Consider the following 20,833-nt stretch of genomic DNA (forward strand, 5'->3'; position numbering starts at 1 on the left):
GCAAACAAGTTACCAGTAGGTTCAGTAGATTCTCAGAAAACAAATGAGACCCAGCATTCATGATATGCACGCTCTTAAGGCTGTGCAATTGGGCGATTAGTTGAATTAGTTGAAAGGGGTGTGTTCAAAAAAATAGCAGTGTGGCATTCAATCACTGAGGTCATCAATTTTGTGAAGAAACAGGTGTGAATCAGGTGGCCCCTATTTAAGGATGAAGCCAACACTTGTTGAACATGCATTTGAAAGCTGAGGAAAATGGGTCGTTCAAGACATTGTTCAGAAGAACAGCGTACTTTGATTAAAAAGTTGATTAGAGAGGGGAAAACCTATAAAGAGGTGCAAAAAATGATAGGCTGTTCAGCTAAAATGATCTCCAATGCCTTAAAATGGAGAGCAAAACCAGAGAGACGTGGAAGAAAACGGAAGACAACCATCAAAATGGATAGAAGAATAACCAGAATGGCAAAGGCTCAGCCAATGATCACCTCCAGGATGATCAAAGACAGTCTGGAGTTACCTGTAAGTACTGTGACAGTTAGAAGACGTCTGTGTGAAGCTAATCTATTTTCAAGAATCCCCCGCAAAGTCCCTCTGTTAAAAAAAAGGCATGTGCAGAAGAGGTTACAATTTGCCAAAGAACACATCAACTGGCCTAAAGAGAAATGGAGGAACATTTTGTGGACTGATGAGAGTAAAATTGTTCTTTTTGGGTCCAAGGGCCACAGGCAGTTTGTGAGACGACCCCCAAACTCTGAATTCAAGCCACAGTACACAGTGAAGACAGTGAAGCATGGAGGTGCAAGCATCATGATATGGGCATGTTTCTCCTACTATGGTGTTGGGCCTATTTATCGCATACCAGGGATCATGGATCAGTTTGCATATGTTAAAATACTTGAAGAGGTCATGTTGCCCTATGCTGAAGAGGACATGCCCTTGAAATGGTTGTTTCAACAAGACAATGACCCAAAACACACTAGTAAACGGGCAAAATCTTGGTTCCAAACCAACAAAATTAATGTTATGGAGTGGCCAGCCCAATCTCCAGACCTTAATCCAATTGAGAACTTGTGGGGTGATATCAAAAATGCTGTTTCTGAAGCAAAACCAAGAAATGTGAATGAATTGTGGAATGTTGTTAAAGAATCATGGAGTGGAATAACAGCTGAGAGGTGCCACAAGTTGGTTGACTCCATGCCACACAGATGTCAAGCAGTTTTAAAAAACTGTGGTCATACAACTAAATATTAGTTTAGTGATTCACAGGATTGCTAAATCCCAGAAAAAAAAAATGTTTGTACAAAATAGTTTTGAGTTTGTACAGTCAAAGGTAGACACTGCTATTTTTTTGAACACACCCCTTTCAACTAATTATTATTTTGAACAATACTGTATATCATTTGTCAGGATTCATATTTATTTTTTGTTATTTGTATTTATCATAACATAAATCTTTAAATCTAATGGTCTTTCTTAAGGCCAGTTAGTTGATTAATTACAATTAATTAATTGATTACATAATTAATTGCACAATTTTATTTTTATATACACACACACACACACACACACACACACATATATATATATATATATATATATATATATATATATATATATATATATATATATATATATGTATGTATATATATAATTGTGATGAACATTTATATATTCAATAAAAATATATATATAAAAATCTTCAGTACTGTAGTAGTCTTATCAAATTGTACTCTATTTCTTGTCATTGAACAGAAGCTTTTCACTGACCTAAAGTGCACAGCTCAGTTCTTATACTTAACTGTAATTAAAACTAAAATCATACAAAAACATTTAATATTAAATAAATATTAACTGAATTAAAATAAAATATAAAATAATTTTCAAAAACTATTTCTGCTAGTTGTCAAGGCAACATTACTCATTTTTGTTACTTGCTAATACCAATACATAAAAATTTATATAAACAAAAATTTTATGAAACCCCCCAAAAAAACTTAATTTCTAAAACTGTAACTACAATTAAAGTGAAAACAGAAAATAGAAATCTAAAATAAAAGAACTAAGTCCTAAAAAGAATACATTCACTGAAGTGTGTCCAGACATGTTACTGGTGTCCTGCTGTAGGTTTGTGTTAAGTATATGTGCATTTGGGTGTGAAATTAGCATGTTTGTAATCCTCATGGATAATTATGCAACATGGTTGTCGGACTGTGTCCTCCTGCAGATTAGACTCACTCCCCCCAGAGACCGTCTGCTTCTCAGATTAACAACCTTTCACATGATTGCCCAATTTAGTCTCTCTTTAACATGAACAACACCGAACTGCAGATGTGTTTAATGGCACTATCAATTCTTTCTCAGTCTTCATTGCATTTGCTGCTTGCAAACTAGATTGTTTTCATTTTGACACATGGAGTTTGTTTAATTACCTCTGCTCATACTCAGGTTTAAGGATTTCTAATTAAATGCCTGAATTTGAATTGAAGTTGAAAGCAGGATGCAGAATTTCTATTTGAGTGCAAAAAGAAGAAATTTTAACATGTTAAAGATATTCAAAAAATATGTAAATAAAAAGTATATGAATGTAATATTGTATATTATTTTATATATGTAATAGTGTTCCTGTAGCTCAAGTGGTAGAGTATTGCGTTAGCAAGCAGGCAAGAGCAAGGTTGGGGGTTCGATTCCCTGGGGACACATGATAGGTAAAAATTGATAGCTTGAATGCCACTGTAAGTCGCTTTGGATAAAAGCCTCTGCTAAATGCATAAACTTAATATGTGAAGTGCCACCTATAGAAATTTGCTTGTATTTATTTACGTGTATTTGTCAACTTAACTTTTGTCAACCCAAGGGCCAGGGTGCTATTTTATTATTATTCATATTATTTAATAGCTTTTCTTTTTATGTTTTTTTTTTTTAGTTTTATTTTAATTTTATTTTTTTGTTTGGGATTTAGTTATTTTTATTATTATTTTAATTTTTTCTGTTAAGTTTCTAAATAAATAAATAAGAGTTAGTTAGTTAGTTAGTTAGTTGCTCGACTTACTCATTGTTAAGTTTTTAAGTGTACGATTTTTGTTGAATATGAATATTTAATTTTATTTTAACTTTACTTAATCTAAGGATTAAAATCTGCCATCATTTTTTTTTAATTTTAGTTTGTCATTTTTATTTAAATTTTGTAATTGTATTATTGCTATTTCTTTTATATTTCTATTAGTTTCATAATAAATAAATAATAAAAAATATTATGTATTTTTTAAGAGTTAGGTGTAGTTATTTTACTCTTTCAACTTTAACAAAAAAAAAGTAGCATTGGCAACAAACTGAATTAAAATGTAGTTGCTAATTTTACTTTTCTCATTTTTTAAATAAGTTTTAAGGGGGTAAAATTCCATTTAATATTTTATTTTATTTCAATTCATCTTTATCTCAATCATCTCAATTTAAATCTGCTTAATCACATTGTCACCTGTCTAACAATAGAACCTTCAAAAAAGTTCCATGAATTTACTGTGAGGGCGAGACCTAAAGTCATGATTGTAAACTTGGGCTGGACCCTAGCATAATCATTGAAAATGTTGTCTTCATATTTAAAAAAAAAAAAGAAAAGAAAAAGAGAAAAGGATATAGTAGAGTTTTAGTGTTACAAGTGTGTGTTGCAGAGCGGAGATGGACACTGAGTGGACGTACATCAGAGAGCCAGTAGAGTCGAACTCTATGGTGCTCAAGGGTCTGCTTCCTGAGACGGAGTACCAGTTCGTGATCAGAGCCGTGAACGCACACGGGATCAGCCCTCCCAGTGCCATCAACAACCCCGTGCGCACCCTCGGTGAGTTACAGTGTGGTCAGGACAGGACCTTATGAGACCCTCAGGTCTGGGTAGGTTACTGGTTCACCATTGTGTTACTTTGGATAAAAGGGTCTGATTTGTTTGGATGCTACTCTCAGGTTTGTCTGCATGCATGGTGCAGACTAATTAAATTAAGCATCTTAAAGCCTGTTCATTTAGAGGAAGATGCTCCTCGTGGTCACACAATTGCCACAAGGAAGAAGATTAGGGCTAGTTACCCGCCCCAACCCTCCAGCAGACAGATTAAAAACAGAGACCCCCAAACAAGAATTTGCTGCTTTAGGTTTGATGGTCTAGGCATCCAAACAGTTGGATCCACCCAAAAACAACTGGATTTAGACAACTGCTTACCACCTCATGTGTTACTTTTAGGCACAAAATTTGGTCGGTTCAGAAATATAAAAGTGCATAAAAACAAAACAAACAACATATTGTTTGTGCTAATTTTTTATATTTCTATATAACATTAATTTATTTTTTATTTCAGTATTAGATTTAGTCATTTATTACTATATATTTCTTTAAGTTTTTTAAAGTTAGTTTTTTTTAAAAGTTATATAGTAACTTAAAAATAATATAACTTAATAATATAAATATATATAAATATATATTTTTTTTTTCAGGTTTTATTTAGATTCATGAAAATTAAGTTTTAGTTTATTAACAATGCTTGGGAGGAGGACTTTTTTTCAGTGTAATGCATGACCTATGTTGAATCTTTTGAAATGCAGTTCTTGAAAAAAAAAAGAAGTTTGCAGTCAGAAACTACTGTATGTTTCTATATTGTAATGTAAAAAAGGTGTGTTTTGTGCATTAAATCATGATAATTTTTTTCCTGCTTAATGCACTTGTTATGAGGTCAAATTACTAAAATATGAACTGCTTTATTAAAAAATAAAAAAACAGGTTCAGGAGATATAGGCAGTGGAGACTATGACGTCTACATCTCAAACTCTGACAGTAAAGATGAGGACGGGTTTGAAACAGATGACTCTGATTATGACGTCTTTATTGAGGAGGTGAGCCATCTTTTATATTGTTAAAGAAATCTACAATTGAAAAATGCAAAAATCAGAAAAAAGAGTGAACTTCAAAAATTCTAAACATCTTGAAAAAAAAGAATCTGTTGTTATTTAATCTTGCCGGCATTCATCTGTACATTTCTTGCAGATAAAGTCGTTATCTAGCAGTAAGAAAAGCGGCAGACGGTCTCAGCTCCGCTCCCGCGTCGGGACTCCCGGTAACGGAAATGTTATTTATAGGATGCGAACACCTGTTTCCCAAAATATCAGCTTCACACCAACAGCAGTGGCAGCATGGACCACATCAACAACATTCACTAGCCCCGCCTCCAGAACAACCACCACACCTGTTGCACTGACAGGCTCCGCCCCCACCACGCCTCCTCCTGTAGTTCCTTCTCCCAGTCCGTCAGTGACGCAGTGGAAAGGGGAAAGACCCCGGGTCTATGATGTACCATGTGACGAGACGGTCTGCCCTCCCGACAGCTTCTGCATCAACGATTACGACACTGGAGGCTCACGATGTCACTGCAACCTCGGTCGCCAGGGAGACTTCTGCTCAGAAGGTGAGTTTGTTTACAGTGAGAGTCAATATTCTGAATGACCTAAATCGGTACATATGGTATTTGATGTTTAATATTAACTGCCAGAGAAAAGTTTGGAGCAATTAAGATTTTTAAAATGTTTTTAAGATAATCACTTCTGCAAATTCAGCTTTACAGCACAGGAATAAATTGCCTTCAAATTGAAACAGTTATTTTAAATTGCAATCATATTCTAAAATATAACTTTAATTTTACTGGATTTTTTGATCAAATAAATACAGCCTTGTTGAGAATAATAGACTTCAAAAACCTTAAAGAATGTAATTATTCTACACGTTTGGCCGGAATATTATAATTATGTTAGATTACGAAACGCAAACATTTTGCTGTAAGTGATTTTACCATGTTGCTAACTTCTACCGGACTCAAAGAGAAAGTAAAAAAAAAAAAAAAAAATGATATGGTCATCATTGATTCACCTGCACCTTGTTCTAAATCTGTTTAATTTTTGAGTGAAGGATACCTTTGAATGATGCCACTGAATTAGACCACGCCCCTTCACCAAAACCCCACCCACTAAAACATGCAAAATTAACATCCAGAGACGGTTTCTAATAGGCTGGTTTGTGGACTGGCTTAAAAAGAAGTCCAAACTCTGACTCTTTTCTGCTGTTTAGACGATCTAAGGCAGTCGGTGAGGCAGATGTGGTTACCTGACACATTTATTGAAATCTGAAAACTAGTATATTTTATATGTGGTATTTAAAAACAAACAACATAAATAATCATTTTGAATGATTCATTGATGTTTTAAAGGACTTTTTTTGTGGAATAAGCTATTTCGTTTCTTTTCTTACTAGACATGATACAACCAGATGTTTTTTGAAGTTTAGTTTGATTCAGTAATCTCAGTCTCTCTCTCAGATGGGTGAAGGATTTGTGTCATTGCATTTCTTCCTCCATCTCTCTCTCAGGTCTTCTCTGAGGTCTCTTGGGAGTGTGTAATCTTTGAGTGTGGAGGTTTTCATGTGCTGTTGTCTATTGCCCTGGCATTCCTCTCTAAGTCTAACCTTTTCAGAGCGAGTACAATAACATTCTAAATCAAGTTGACTCCACAGACAAGATATTGCTTTATTGTTCTAAGTCTCTCACAGCATTGCATATCAGTTTCAATATTTTTAAATACAATATATGTTGTGCTGAAAATGGCAATTGCATGAAATCTCACTATTCTAGTGAGCTGAACTCATTCTGAGTGTCAAAACATCAGCTTGGGTACTGGCCAAATAATATACATGTATGTTATATATTCTTTCATATAGCCTCTAGGCTCCAGATGTTTTCCATTTGTTCCAAACTTACCTGATCCTATAAGTAGACTATGCTGAATTATTATATTGTATCTGTTTCCAAATAGAAGTCATTGGTCTGTCCACTTCAGACTTGTTTGAATATTTATAGCATGACTCTCGAGACTGAAACACACTGTAACTGCTTAGCTTTGTGTCTTACAGGTCTGACGGTCAATTTCCCAAAGTTCTATGGCTACTCCCACATGACGTTTGAACCTCTTAAAAACTCTTACCAGAGCTTCCAGATCAGCCTGGAGTTTAAGGTAATCACACTTGAATACGTTTGAGAGGTTTTTGAGACCAGACGCTTATGAATCACTGCTTTGACCTCTCAGGCTGAGGCTGAGGATGGATTGCTGTTGTATTGTGGAGAGAATGAACACGGTAGAGGAGATTTCACCTCGCTGGCCCTCGTACGGGGAAAACTACACTACAGGTATCTCTGATTTTAAATACAATTCTTGCAATTCTCCACAATATTCTGCTGTTAATTCAACTCATGCTGATTCCAGTCAAGCTCTCTCTCTCTCTCACACACACACACACACTCTCTCTCTCTCTCTCTCTCTCTCTATATATATATATATATATATATATGTATATGTACAGTGTGTGTGTGTTTAGTAATATTTGCATATTGTATTGTTTTCCCATCATGAATATATATTCCCACATACATATACAGTATATTTATCCAAATATGAAAACAAACAAAATTATTCTGAAAAAAAAAATGTTTTGACTAATACTACATGCATAATATTTACATAGCCTTTATATAATACATAATATTTTCATTGTGTTTTTTTCTTTCTAAGACTATTTATTTATTGAATCATGATTGGTTTTTACATTTATAATTATGTATTGTTTAACTTAAAACTATAATTTTTCATTGCTTCAACTATAAAATTTTTTTGGGCTTGACTGTAATCAGAGCTTTTTCCAGTTTCACTTATCTTATTGAAAAATATTAATGCATTCAGGCTAACATTTTCTACCTAACATGTGTTCCTTGGGAATCAAACCCACAACCTTGCGCTGCTAGTCACAATGCTCTTCCACTTAAGCCACAGGAACACTATTGATGAATTGTTTATTTTTTTTCTCAGTGAAATGTAATTTAGTTGTGATTATTTGTAATTGATCTTGAATTTTGTATGCACAGGTTTAACTGCGGTACAGGTGCAGCTCAGATTGTAAGTGACAGCTCCATTGTGATTGGACAGTGGCACAGGGTCACAATATTTAGAGACGGCATGAATGGCTGGCTGAGATTAGACAATGACACACCAGTGTCAGGCCGTTCTCAGGTATGCATGCTTTCACACAGCACAAATTATAGAAAAAAAGGATTAAAAAATAAAGTCGGGTGTTGTGGCTGGTTTTGTGTCATGCTGTACTGACCAATCAGCATCCAGGGCTGGAACTATCTGTTTTCTGAAATGCATCTAGCAACCTTTGTTCTTTCTCTCTTTTAGGGTCAGTACACTAAAATAACGTTCCGCACGCCTTTGTTTCTGGGCGGAGCTCCGAATGCCTATTGGCTGGTGAGGGCGGTGGGCACCAATCGTGGCTTTCAGGGCTGCATGCAGAGTCTGACTGTCAACAGTAAAGCCATTGACATCCGCCCCTGGCCTAAAGGAAACGCACTGAGCGGAGCGGACATCGGTTAGTTTGACATACCCCACAACTATGAGTGTCCAAATACATTTGGTCTTTATTTTGAATATAGCTTTATCTATTGTTTTATGATTTTCAAATCTTAAAGGTTTTTTTTTGGTCAAATACTTAAAGTAGACTTGTTCCAGCATAAATTATGTCTAGCTGGGGTTCAGCATTTGATAATGAAATCATAATTGTCAAATGTAATAATGCATCATTGAAAAATAAAAGCAGTCAAAATAAAGCACTTATTAAAAAATTCTATATTTGTATTTGTTTACATGCATGTCAAGTAATCATTAACTGACATCAGAGAACTGTGATGTTTGGGTCGGATTTTTTTATTTATACTTTTATTTACCAAGGATGCATTAAATTGCTGCAATTGGCTGTAAACACGTTTCAATTTTCAGAAATTATATATATATATATATATATATATAGTGTGTACATATATATATATATATAAAATACTAATAAAATCTGATTCTTGAAAAACAAACATTATCCAATATTTAACCTTGAGAATCATAGCAAATGTTTCTTGAGCAGAAAATCAGCATATTAGAATGATTTCTGAAGGATCATGTGACACTGAAGACTGGAAATTCAGCTTTGCACCACAGGAATAAATTACATTTTAATATATATTAAAATACAAAACAATTATTTTCAGTTGTAATAATATTTCAAATAATGCAAATAAATGCAGCCTACCTCAAAACCATTCATTATTACTGCCCCTGAATTGTTGAATGACAGTGCAGTGATCTAATGCATTGATATTCAGACATTGTTATATGTCCACATCATGTTGGTATAAGTGCATATGTGTTCAAAGCATCTCCTCATCTGTGAATTTCAGGGGAGTGCAGCAACAGTGTGTGTGAGAAGGTCACCTGTGCTAATGGAGGAATCTGCTTTGCCAACCGTGCGGATGGCTTCATCTGTCTGTGTCCTCTCGGCTATAAGGGCTTCCTCTGTGAGGAGAGTGAGTCACACACGCTGGCGTTTGCTTGCACACACACACACACACACACACACACACACACACACACACACACACACACACACACACACACACACTCACTCACACTGGTTGCATGTTTTCTGGGAAAATGCCATAGGCATAATGGTTTTCATACTGTACAAACAATACTTTCTATTCTCTAACCCTATCCCTAAACAACCCCGCACACTAAACTTTCTGCATTTTTAGATAAAAAAAAAAAACACACTTAAGTGTCATGTAATTGACAATTAAATGAAAAAGTGTTCACAATCTCTTTTAAATTTATACTTAATATTTTTTTTAACCACTAAAGTAAGATTTAAGTACTTCTTTAAATGTAATTGTATAATTACAGAAATCTTAATAATATGCTGATTTGACGCTTGAAAAACCTTTCTTATTACTATCAAAACAGTCGTGCTGCTTAATAAAATCTTACTGACCTCATATTTAGATTTCAAATATAACGATTCATTCACACATTTTCACTTAAGTAGTATAACTTTAAATGTAATTTAATAATTGTTTTTGAATTGAAATATGGCTAATGTAATGTAAAACATACATTTATGTTATTTCTGCAACTTGAATATCATGCATTTAAATGAATTTGTAATTTCTAATGATGAATATTACATTTAGAACATTTAAAATATATTTACTTTAAATGTAATATCAAATAGCACACTACAGTAAAAATTACAATAAAGTACTTTTACATATGTATGATGTATGTCTGCAGACATCAAAATAGGTACTTCTTTAAAGCATGACAAAATTATGATTAAACCACTGATTTTAATTTGAGATTATACAAAGTGCACTTTTTCAGCTGTGCTTAAGTTAAGAAACATAGTTTACTTTAAGTGGCCTTTTATTGAACCAACATGATCTACAAGTACTGTACAGTTAAAAAATACATCAAAAATACTTTTAAAGTAAAATTTCAAGAACACATTTAATACAATTAAGTGAATTAATAAGTATCACAGAGTCTCCAAAACAGTGCAAGAACATAAATGTCTCACACGACATAACACACAGCATTTAACACACAAAAACAACGACAGTGTAATAACAATGTAGTAGTAGTACTAATAAATACAAAATGTTGTTTTCAGGTTCCAAAATGAATTTGAACCATTAAACACAGCCAGTCACTCAGTGTGTCATTACCTGACTTCATATTTCTGACTTCTATGTCTTCAGGTTTCCTGTTGTCTCTACCCCAGTTTAATGAGAGCATGTACTCGTACGCCAGCGCCCCCTGGCCTCAGCCCTCCCACAACTACCTGTCCTTCATGGAGTTCGAGATGACCTTCCAGCCGACCAATCCTGACGGCACGCTGCTCTACACCGATGATGTGGCCAGTCGTGACTTCCTGTCCATCAGCCTGGTGGGTGGATACGTGGAGTTTCGCTTCGACTGCGGCTCGGGTGCCACAGTTATCAGGTGGAGTGTGTAGTGAAGTCCTAAAGCTTTGAGTTTCTTGCCATTTTGGTAGATGACTGGGAATCAGCTGTTAAATATTCAGTTCGGATCAGAAACTATATGATTGCTTCTGTTGTCAGGAGTGAAGAGGCCGTCGCTACAGACGCGTGGCATGAGTTGCGTGTCTCACGTACAGCAAAAAATGGCATTTTACAGGTAGACAACCAGAGACCAGTGGAAGGCATGGCAGAGGTGAACACTTTCATATTAACTGAACACATTTACTCCACCGTACAGAAGTTGGTCAGTAAGATTTTTTGTGTATTTTGGAATATTTTTAGGGCTGCATTTATTTGATCATAAATGCCATAAAAACTGCAATGTTATGAAACATTGTTAAATTTAAAAAAAATGTTTTCTGTTGTAATTTATTTTCAAATGTAATAAATTCTTCAGTGCCCATGATCTTTCAGAAATCATTTTAAAATGCTGATTTGCTGCTCAAAAACATATAATGAAATCAAAATTATAATGTTCAATGTTGAAAAGAGCTTCTCTATATTTTTGTAGAAACTGTTTTTTTTTTTCAGGATTCTTTGATAAAAAAAAAAATAGAAAGTTTAAAAGAACATAATTTATTTGAAATACTGTATAATATTATAATTTTTTTAACTGTCACTTTGATCAGTTTGATGATAATTAACTAATCATTTACTTTAAAAAAATTTTTAAAGTGACCCCATTAGTCTCTGTGATCTTTTGAACATTAGTCTAAGGAAATATTCTGAATCTTTCACTTAATTATATTAGTGATTTAGTTTCATTATATACTTTTAAATCAGGATATTTTATTTTATTATATTTTTCATTTTATCGTTGTATTTAGTCTACATAATTTCTTTAATGACAGAGTGAAAACACACTTTTGCTCTTAATATGGGCTTTTGAACATCATTTTATGAAAAGAAAATCTATAAATGTATAAAACAAGGGATCTGTATGCTTTCTTATTATTTTGTATGTATATAGTGTATTGTATAACAACAAGAATATTAATAATAATCTCTCTCTCTCTCTCTCTCTCTCTTGTTTTCTTCCTCTCTCAGGGTGCATTTACACAGATCAAATGTAGTTCTCCTCTCTATATTGGAGGAGTTCCTAATTATGATATTACTAAGACGAGTGCTGGTGTCCTGAGACCCTTCAGTGGAACCGTGCAGAAGGTACTAGAGTTTAGAAACTACAGACACCCAGTGCACCCTAACAACCACATAGCAATGTTAACAAATAATCATGATTATTAAGAAGTGTAAATTCAGCAGCAGTTAATTCAATATGAGATTAAATATGTTTGGTGTTCAGAGCTACAGCACTTGACTCTTTACAGATGTATGCAGATTCATATATCATTTTCATTCTTTCCTCCTGACCCAGATCACTCTGAATGACCGCACTATAGAGCTGAATCCCGGTCAGGCTTTTGGGGTGAACGTGTTGAACGCTGATCACCCGTGTGTGGAGAACCCGTGTGCTAATGGAGGAACCTGCAGGCCGAAGTGGGACGGATACGATTGTGACTGTGCGCTTGGGTATGATGGGAAACACTGTCAGAAAGGTGAGAAAGCAAACAACTCGAAGGCATAGGTGCTCCTGAAGATCTGCCGTTCAAAGTTTAGCTTAAATTTGAATCACACAAACTTGAAGCCATAATCCAGAGATAAGTTAAGAATGGAATCCTAACATACTTCCCATGCAGTTATTGACAAATGCATAATGTACAGTATGCGAGAAACATACTTTAGGCAATGTTAAATGATTTACTGCCATACTACTCTTACTATTTCAAGGTATGCAGATTTATCATATGAATTTGTTATATGTTATTCTTAACAGAAGACTACAGCTACAATTCTGAAAATCACTTTTGTAATAATAATATTTAACAAATCCTAAAATGCAGAAAGGTTGGCTTTTATTTAACTATAATAATTTACAAAAATTACTAAAACTAAATCAAAAATAAAAATATTTTACAGCTATATAGAAATTAACATAGACGTATTTGAATAAATAATATTATAATTATTATTTATAAACTTTATTATGTTATGTCATTTTAATTACAAAAGCACATTAAAAAATTACAAAAGCTTATAAAAATAGTTAATTAAACTGAAAAAAACAAACAATAATAATGTATCTCAAAATGCATTGCACAACATTTAATCTTACATGCCATCATGCATATCCTCTTTGACTTATTATTTGATCAGGTTGTGTTTTTAAATACAAAATCAGATTAAAATGCAAATTACAATATGAGTATTACTGCAAACGATGCAAACTACTAAGCTTTGCATAGTGCTTCTCATATTATCAGTATAAGTTTGAAACTACACTCTGCAGGAAGGCAGATATCCAGGAGTGGGACTGAGCGCTAAGTGAAAACTTTCCTTCCGTAGTATTTTTTGCTTGGTTTTAGACTGAGATGTCGCTCTGATATTCTTTGCAGACTTCTTCCATAACACCTCAAAATCTTTCTTAAGCTTCTTTTATTCTGTTTTGTGCTCTCACTGTGCAGAATGTGGGAATTATTGCTTAAACAGTAAGTACAAGAGGCAAAATCTTATTCATGTCTGCTCTCTAATAAGAATGGCTTTAGTGTATTGATGATGTGTGCTGCCATCTAGTGCATGTAACAGAGCTGTGCACCGTTTGTTGTTCACTTAATCAGCTGTCACTGAATCTATTGAGATCCCTCAGTTCACTGGACGCAGCTATCTGACATACGACAACAGAGATATCCTCAAAAGGTAGAGTATTTTTGCTTTTACACTCTATAACTGCGCTCAAATCAATAGAGTCAATTAGTCCCTGCACACTTTTTCAGCAGCCTTGGTTCTAAAAGTATTTATTCCATTCATTTTTCTCATAGGGATTTTTTTCAAAGTCTTTGTTAATGTATTATATGCCATGAACTAAACCAAGCAGCTATGAGGTGAATCATTACAAAGTTGGATTTTAATTAAAAAAGTATTTAAAAAAAAAAAAGACAAAAATAATATGTGCTTAACTGCTTTAGTGAGGAAAAGAACTACAATCCATCGAAAGCACTGCAAATGACAATCAAACTAAATTGTACAATTGTAAAATATAAAACTATTCATTTAAAGTTATTGATTATAATTATAAAAACAATAGATTTAAGCAAAATGTCCATTACATCATTTGCAGTGCTTAATGGAAGAGTGTGTGGATAGTGCGGTCTCGCACAGTATCATGGGTAATGTAGTTTCCCACCTTGAATTCCACTGTTAAATCAAGTCATGTGAAATAATCCAAACCGATGGCTTCATCAAAAGCATTTTCCTTGGAGCTCAGTGTAGGCCTGTCTTTATAAGTTAAAAATCTATTGCCAAAAGAACTCAATTGTTGGACTCTGTGCTTAATATGAAGATTTTGTCTTTTCTGTGCATACTGTACATGCATGCACACATGCTAATATAACTGTGCGTGTCTGTGCAGGGTATCAGGTTCCAGAACAAACATGTTCATGCGTTTTAAGAGCACATCTAAAGATGGTCTTTTACTGTGGCGGGGGGACAGTCCAATGAGAGCCAACAGTGACTACCTGTCTCTCGGCCTTCAAGACGGAGCGCTCATTTTCAGGTATAACAACATATATATCTGCGTGCACCCATATGCTTAAAGACATGAGATTTACATTAATATGTCAGACAATTTCCAGATCTTAAGATCCTCCTAACCTCTCTTCTTCTCTCTACAGTTATAATCTTGGTAGCGGAGCTGCCACTGTGGTCATTAATGGCACATTTAGTGACGGCAAATGGCACAGAGTGAAGGCTGTCAGGTCAGACATCTGCCATTAAAAATGTCTTTCTTTATCATGTCACATACTGTACTTTAGCATATTTGTTTTCTATGAGCATGAAAACTGTTTAAGCTGTAAATCCTATGTCAAATGTCACGCAATTTGCACCATTTAAAACATCTGTAGTTTTCTCAGTTTAACAGTCAAGATGGTTTTGTCTCTGTTTGAAGGGATGGACAGTTTGGTAAACTAACCGTTGATGATTACGGAGCTAAAACGGGCCGATCTCCTGGAAAGATGAGACAGCTGAACATCAATGGTGACCTTTACATTGGTAAGAATAAATGCAATTATGAAGTTAACTGTAATGTGATAAAGATTGTGATAATGATAGTAGATGTTCACTCAAGAGTGTGTATGAAATAAAGTAGGAATAAAAAAACAGTAACATTCAGAAGTGGTTTAATTGAAAGAAATTCAGCAAAGATGCATTCAATTGTTTAACAGTGACAGTAAAGACATTTATAATGTTAAAAAGCTGTTTGTTTTGAACTTTCTATTCATTACAGAATCCTGAAATAAATTGATTACAGTTTTGATAAAAATATGAAGCAGCGCACCCCTTTTCAACTCTGTGTATGTTTCTTAAACAGCAAATCAGCATATTAGAATGATATCTGAAGAATCATGTGATGATGAAGACTGCAGTAATAGTGCAGAAAATTCAGCTTTGCATCACATGAATAAATACAATTTCTATTCAAAAATAAAATTGTTATTTTAAATTGTAATCATTTTTCATGAATATTACTGGGTTTTTTTTCAACCAATAAATGCAGCTGTGGTGAACATAAGAGACTAAAAAACAAAAAGAATGTTTGAATGGAAGTGTATGTATTGTACATGTATTTGTCTAGTTCTTTTGGTGATTTTGATTTCACACTTCTCCAGGGGGGATGAAGGAGATCGCGTTGCACACTAACAGGCAGTACATGCGAGGTTTAGTGGGATGCATTTCTCATTTCACTCTGGCCACAGACTACCATCTGTCTCTGGTTGATGATGCAGCTGACGGCAAGAACATCAACACCTGCACCAACTGAACACCCGAAAAACACCAGTATCTGTGATCCAAGAACAACATCATCAAAATAACAACAATATCAGGAACACCAACATCACTGACCTCAGCTGAGAAGCAACAAATACATTTGCAATTGCAGCCAAAATTAATATATGCCCCATTCAACCCTTCAAAACGATCCTAGTTAGTCAACAGTAAGCTACAGTATAATGTAATAAAAGAGCCAAACTTACAGCATTTAGCCTGGAACATTGTACATGTGGTGAGATGAGGATGAAAGTGTTTTCTTCCATTATATACCAAATTCCTGCACCAACAGCAAGAGTTGGGCTTTTTTGTTTAATAGTGTAATATTAATCAGTGTAATAACAAAACGGGTTTCAAACATGTAGTTGAATCACAGTAAATAAATGTTTTTAATATTTCATAAGCGAGCATGCATTTATTTGAAGGCAAGCCCAGCTCAGATGATGTTTGTCCATCATGCAACATTTGATCTTTTACGGTAACAACTAAACATATTTATACGCCAAACTGTGTATGTTTTCAAATCTACAAGCCCTTTTTATGGCACTTACTGTATGATTCTGCAACCAGTTCTTGTCCCCAGTCAGATGGATCCTCTTGTATTATTCTCTTCAAGGGCAAAGGTGATGGAGAGATGTATTTATATAATTAATGTTTTTTTTTAAACCATTAATTTTGAATCAGTATTTAGACTGATGAATTTATAGATGAAGATTGTTTGTGATGAGTAGCTGTCGTGTAGTGTAGTAAACGTCTCTCTCGTGAGGTAATGTTTGCAGTGTGAGTTTTTAGTGGTGGAAGGACAAAGTGATGTGATTTTTCTTTTGTATCAGAGGGTTTTCTTTAACGTCTCTGCCACTCTTTTCCTTCTGGCTACAAACTGGTAGGAATCCCAAAGACTCTTTTATAGCTTCTATAGCTCTTTATTTATTTTTGTTCATGTAAGTTAAAGGATGTCTGCAAAAAAAATATCTTCATTTTTCTGCCTTGATGTTTTAAAAGCCTATCATTTTGCCATCAAAAATGTGACTTATTGCTTTCATTGAATTCATTGATTTCATTAAATAAAAAGAATGCCAGACACTTCATTTTACAAGGGTGTATCTTTACATTTATTTTAAAGCTTTGTAATTACAAATCTTTCTTAAAAGACAGTCAAAACAGTATAAACCATATATATATATATAAAATCGAGTTTTGTTTATATCATATGTATCATATATACAGTGTATATTATGTATATATAAAGACATATTCATATAAATTATATCATATATAAATCTATTTAACATATAAACGTAACATATTTTTCTTAATCTATGCATGCATGTGTTTGTAGCCTATTTATACATAATAAATACACAGTACACACGCATATATTATGTAAACAAAAACATTGATTTTGGATGCGAATAATCTCCATTAATCGTTTGACAGCACTAATATATATATAAGAGAGAGAGAGAAAACCTAAAATTCAAGCTATGGGGCAAAATGCCCGTTTGAAATTTTGTCTCATATTTACATCACATAGGCTAGTTAATAAATATCACACGAGCTGTAGCCTAAGTGCAATATCACAGCAGTGCAAATGTGATAAATTAACATTACTCATCTTATACAACAGTTAATTTAAGAAGTTAATATTGTGTTATTTTATAAACGATGTCTGTTTTGCTCAATTTTGCCAAACAAAATATACAGACAAATCAGAACTGTTCATCCCCGAGCAACCCACAGCGGCATTCAATTTCTTATTCTTAATCCACGTTTTGAACAAATTTGGTGAACCATTTGGCGGTTTATCCATTGGCCATAGTCGCGTTGGCTTTGATGTGCCGCTGCACAGACCGATCGAAGTATGACATCACAGTACCGCGAGAGCGATTCAAAAGCACAAGGAGTCGTCTGATCTCTTGCGGTTCTTTGATGTCACACACCGATCGGTCTGATGATGATTATCCGCTTCAAGTCAAACAAGACTGATGATTCAATGAACCACTCATAAAGAACCATTTACTTCACTCCTGAATGAATCAGCCATTTGAACAAATCAAACAAATGAATAAATGACTCGATGACTTAATCATTAAGACATTACCACCACCTACTGGCATTCTTAGTTTATTATTTAGAGTAATTTCATTAAATAAATAATTTAATATTTTCATAGTAATAATTATGAAATTAAGAAAATAAATTATTAAAGTTATAGTTCACCCAACCAAAAATACAAAAATTTTAATGAAATAAAAAAATTAAAATAATACAAATAAAAAAACAAATTTACACACATGGTCCAAAAGAGTAAGCTATATGTAATACATTTTATCAAACAAAATATTTCTTGCTGAACCTACTTTTTGTCATCTTTGTTTGATGCTTTGCACAACAATGACTTTAAATTATATTTTCAGAGTAATTTCTCCAAATTTTATGTGCATCAACTAGCTCTTCGTATTTTAAACACTAGATGTCAGCAAAAGATTTCTGAGAAAGCTGAAGATTAAGCTCATTCAAAGAAGATTTATTTTATTATTATTTTGTTGTTGTTGTTATTGTAGGCTATTAGTGATGCCTGTGTCTCAGATCTGCTGTGCTAGAATACATGTCTGACTGTATCTTACATTAAACTGTCTATTGTTACAATATATTTTGATGTATTTGAATCCCCTGTGATTAGCTTAAATGAACATTTCATAACCCCACATTTCGGGTTTTATTTTTGCCCTGAACTCAAATTTGATCTAGGACAGAGAGCATTATTCGGGCTGATATGAGCATTTTTTACACAAGCAAGCCACAAGTGTGTTGTTGTATTGATATAATTTACAGTTAATCATGATTCACAACACAGCTGTTCTTAGATATTGAATGTGTCTGTGTTAATGCCCTAAAATATCCCCCTTTTCTGCCCAGGTCGACACATTTCTTCACATAATGCTGACGTTTAAGTCCAACAGAGGATCAGCATGTAATGAAAACTGTTCATTCCAGAAAAAAAAAACAAAAAACAAAAAAAAACATGATAATTCATCTTGGCCTAAATAAGAGTAATCCCAAGACAACAAAAGATTAAGATGCGACATGACTCAGATTGCTAAGTTTAAAGCCTTGGTAAATTGCAGGATATCTTATTTCACTGGGGAATAGATCACCAGTCATGTGGAGTCAGACAATAATTACGAACTCATGATTTATTTCCATGCAAACGTAATGCTTTCCAAGAAAATCTATCTATCCCTGAAGACCCTCCTGCCCCCAAAAGGTTTTGATTTAATTGCGAGATGACTACGTAAATGTCAACAGAATTCAAGTGAAAGCTTATTTTCTCTTTGAATTTGGCAGATTTTCTAAATAATGTTTTTTTTTTTTTTTACCTTAGACTCAACTTATCACATTCCTCTATCTGCTTTTAGTCTTTTGCATTGTTTATGATGTTATTGCTGTTGCCAATTTGTGCACCATTACTATACTGCAAAACATTCTCTTGATTAAACCCACATTTAATTTCATGCCATTGTTACTTTAATGCACAATGCTGCAGAGGGATGTTCAAGACAGGCTAAAGAGGCTTATATCGATCTTTACATGTGCAGCTGTCCTATGGAAATATCAGATGTCAGGATCCCTAAATCTCTCCACTCATCTGAAAGAGACTGTCTTAATCATCATATTGAGTTGAGAAAGTTGTGGGTGGTTGCTAAGGTGTTCTTTCCGGTAGATAGGTAAAAGGTCCCACCTGCAAGTCTCATGATCTCTACTTCTGTAGCACACACACACACACACACACACACACACACACACACACACACACACACACACACACACACACACACGAATAGACAGTTCAAAAGAGCAGCATTTCTAATAAATAGAATTTTTGTTTAACAATGTCTTTACTGTCACTTTTGACCAATTGAGTGCATCCAAAGTTTTGATTTCTTTGAAAAAATCTTACTGACTCCAAACTTTTGAATGGTGCACATTCATCTCCATTAATAAAGGAACTTGATTTCTAAATTATGTCAGTTTTGCCCCCCGCAGATCTCAGATTAGGAGTGAGAAGCTCTCACAGTATGCTCCAGGTTAGTTAGATTGATTCCTTGAGCTATAATATGATCAGCTGGAGGCTGGTGTGTTACTGTGAGCACGCTTGTCATATAGGCTGAATTAGAGTAATGCTGTTATTGTCGCTGAGGTTTTAGCTAAGATTTAGGATTATGGAGAGAGATATAATCCCACATCTTTCAATCCCACAGAGGCCATTGACTGCCGTGGAGAGAACAGAAGTGATGCCTGGATTACGGAGCTAAAGCGATGAGAGAACATGCGGACAGACACACAAGGTCTCTTAGGATGAACCATTAAGCTTTTTTATTTGCTGGTTATTGTAGGATAAAACAAGGTGGTCACAGTCGAAAGTGTTTGTCAAATGTACAACAGCAGAACTCTGACAGTATAATCAAGCTCGATGGATGTAGTAAGTTATCAGGAGACTTTCCCCCAACTTTTTTTGTTAATACTTTGTATTTGACATACTTTAAACATATACTGTTTTTCTACTGTATAGTAGGAAATTATGCACTGTTGGATGCCAACACACACTCATGCATTTTGAAACTATTTACACTTAAGGCAAATTAGTGTCTAAATAAAATGAATTTGATTTGTAAGTTTTCAGACAATCTGCTTACGTTGTATGGGTCAAAATGATCAATTTTTCTTTTATGCCAAAAATCATTAGGATGTTTAGTAAAGATCATGTTCCATGAGAATATTTTGACTGGTAATGGTGCTCTATTTTCATAATAACCTGCCCCTTGTGTGTGTGTGTGTGTGTGATGAGCATGGGATCGCTCTGAAGACACAGAAAGCTTGGGTGGGACAGATGCTGGAGCGAGGGGTGTGTCATGTGACATGACAAGTAGGTCGCAGTGTGTCCATCTGTTGCTGTTACTGATAGCGTTTAACTAAACTCTCTCTTACTCTGAGCAGAGAGGGAT

General features: G+C 34.3%; 1 protein-coding gene across 2 annotated transcripts in view; it reads left to right on the forward strand.

The window, feature by feature from the left end:
* The window catches only part of LOC127957083 (pikachurin), a 25,291-nt gene extending 8,382 nt beyond the window's left edge, over window positions 1-16,909 (forward strand). Inside the window, exons 7-24 of one of the 2 annotated variants that reach the window (XM_052555455.1) lie at window positions 3,669-3,835; window positions 4,763-4,875; window positions 5,027-5,444; window positions 6,938-7,038; window positions 7,111-7,211; window positions 7,944-8,088; window positions 8,257-8,446; window positions 9,306-9,431; window positions 10,662-10,905; window positions 11,025-11,136; window positions 11,991-12,107; window positions 12,319-12,499; window positions 13,466-13,489; window positions 13,619-13,697; window positions 14,410-14,553; window positions 14,672-14,755; window positions 14,947-15,050; window positions 15,668-16,909. In XM_052555455.1, coding sequence (XP_052411415.1) covers window positions 3,669-3,835; window positions 4,763-4,875; window positions 5,027-5,444; window positions 6,938-7,038; window positions 7,111-7,211; window positions 7,944-8,088; window positions 8,257-8,446; window positions 9,306-9,431; window positions 10,662-10,905; window positions 11,025-11,136; window positions 11,991-12,107; window positions 12,319-12,499; window positions 13,466-13,489; window positions 13,619-13,697; window positions 14,410-14,553; window positions 14,672-14,755; window positions 14,947-15,050; window positions 15,668-15,819 — 2,602 coding nt within the window. In that variant the 3' untranslated portion in view covers window positions 15,820-16,909. The remainder of the gene's footprint in view (window positions 1-3,668; window positions 3,836-4,762; window positions 4,876-5,026; window positions 5,445-6,937; window positions 7,039-7,110; window positions 7,212-7,943; window positions 8,089-8,256; window positions 8,447-9,305; window positions 9,432-10,661; window positions 10,906-11,024; window positions 11,137-11,990; window positions 12,108-12,318; window positions 12,500-13,465; window positions 13,490-13,618; window positions 13,698-14,409; window positions 14,554-14,671; window positions 14,756-14,946; window positions 15,051-15,667) is intronic. The other variant, XM_052555456.1, reaches the window with a different exon arrangement.
* The last annotated feature ends 3,924 nt before the right edge of the window (window positions 16,910-20,833 follow it).

Source organism: Carassius gibelio, chromosome B5 (assembly GCF_023724105.1).
Source record: "Carassius gibelio isolate Cgi1373 ecotype wild population from Czech Republic chromosome B5, carGib1.2-hapl.c, whole genome shotgun sequence".
NCBI classification, from domain to species: Eukaryota; Metazoa; Chordata; class Actinopteri; order Cypriniformes; family Cyprinidae; genus Carassius; species Carassius gibelio.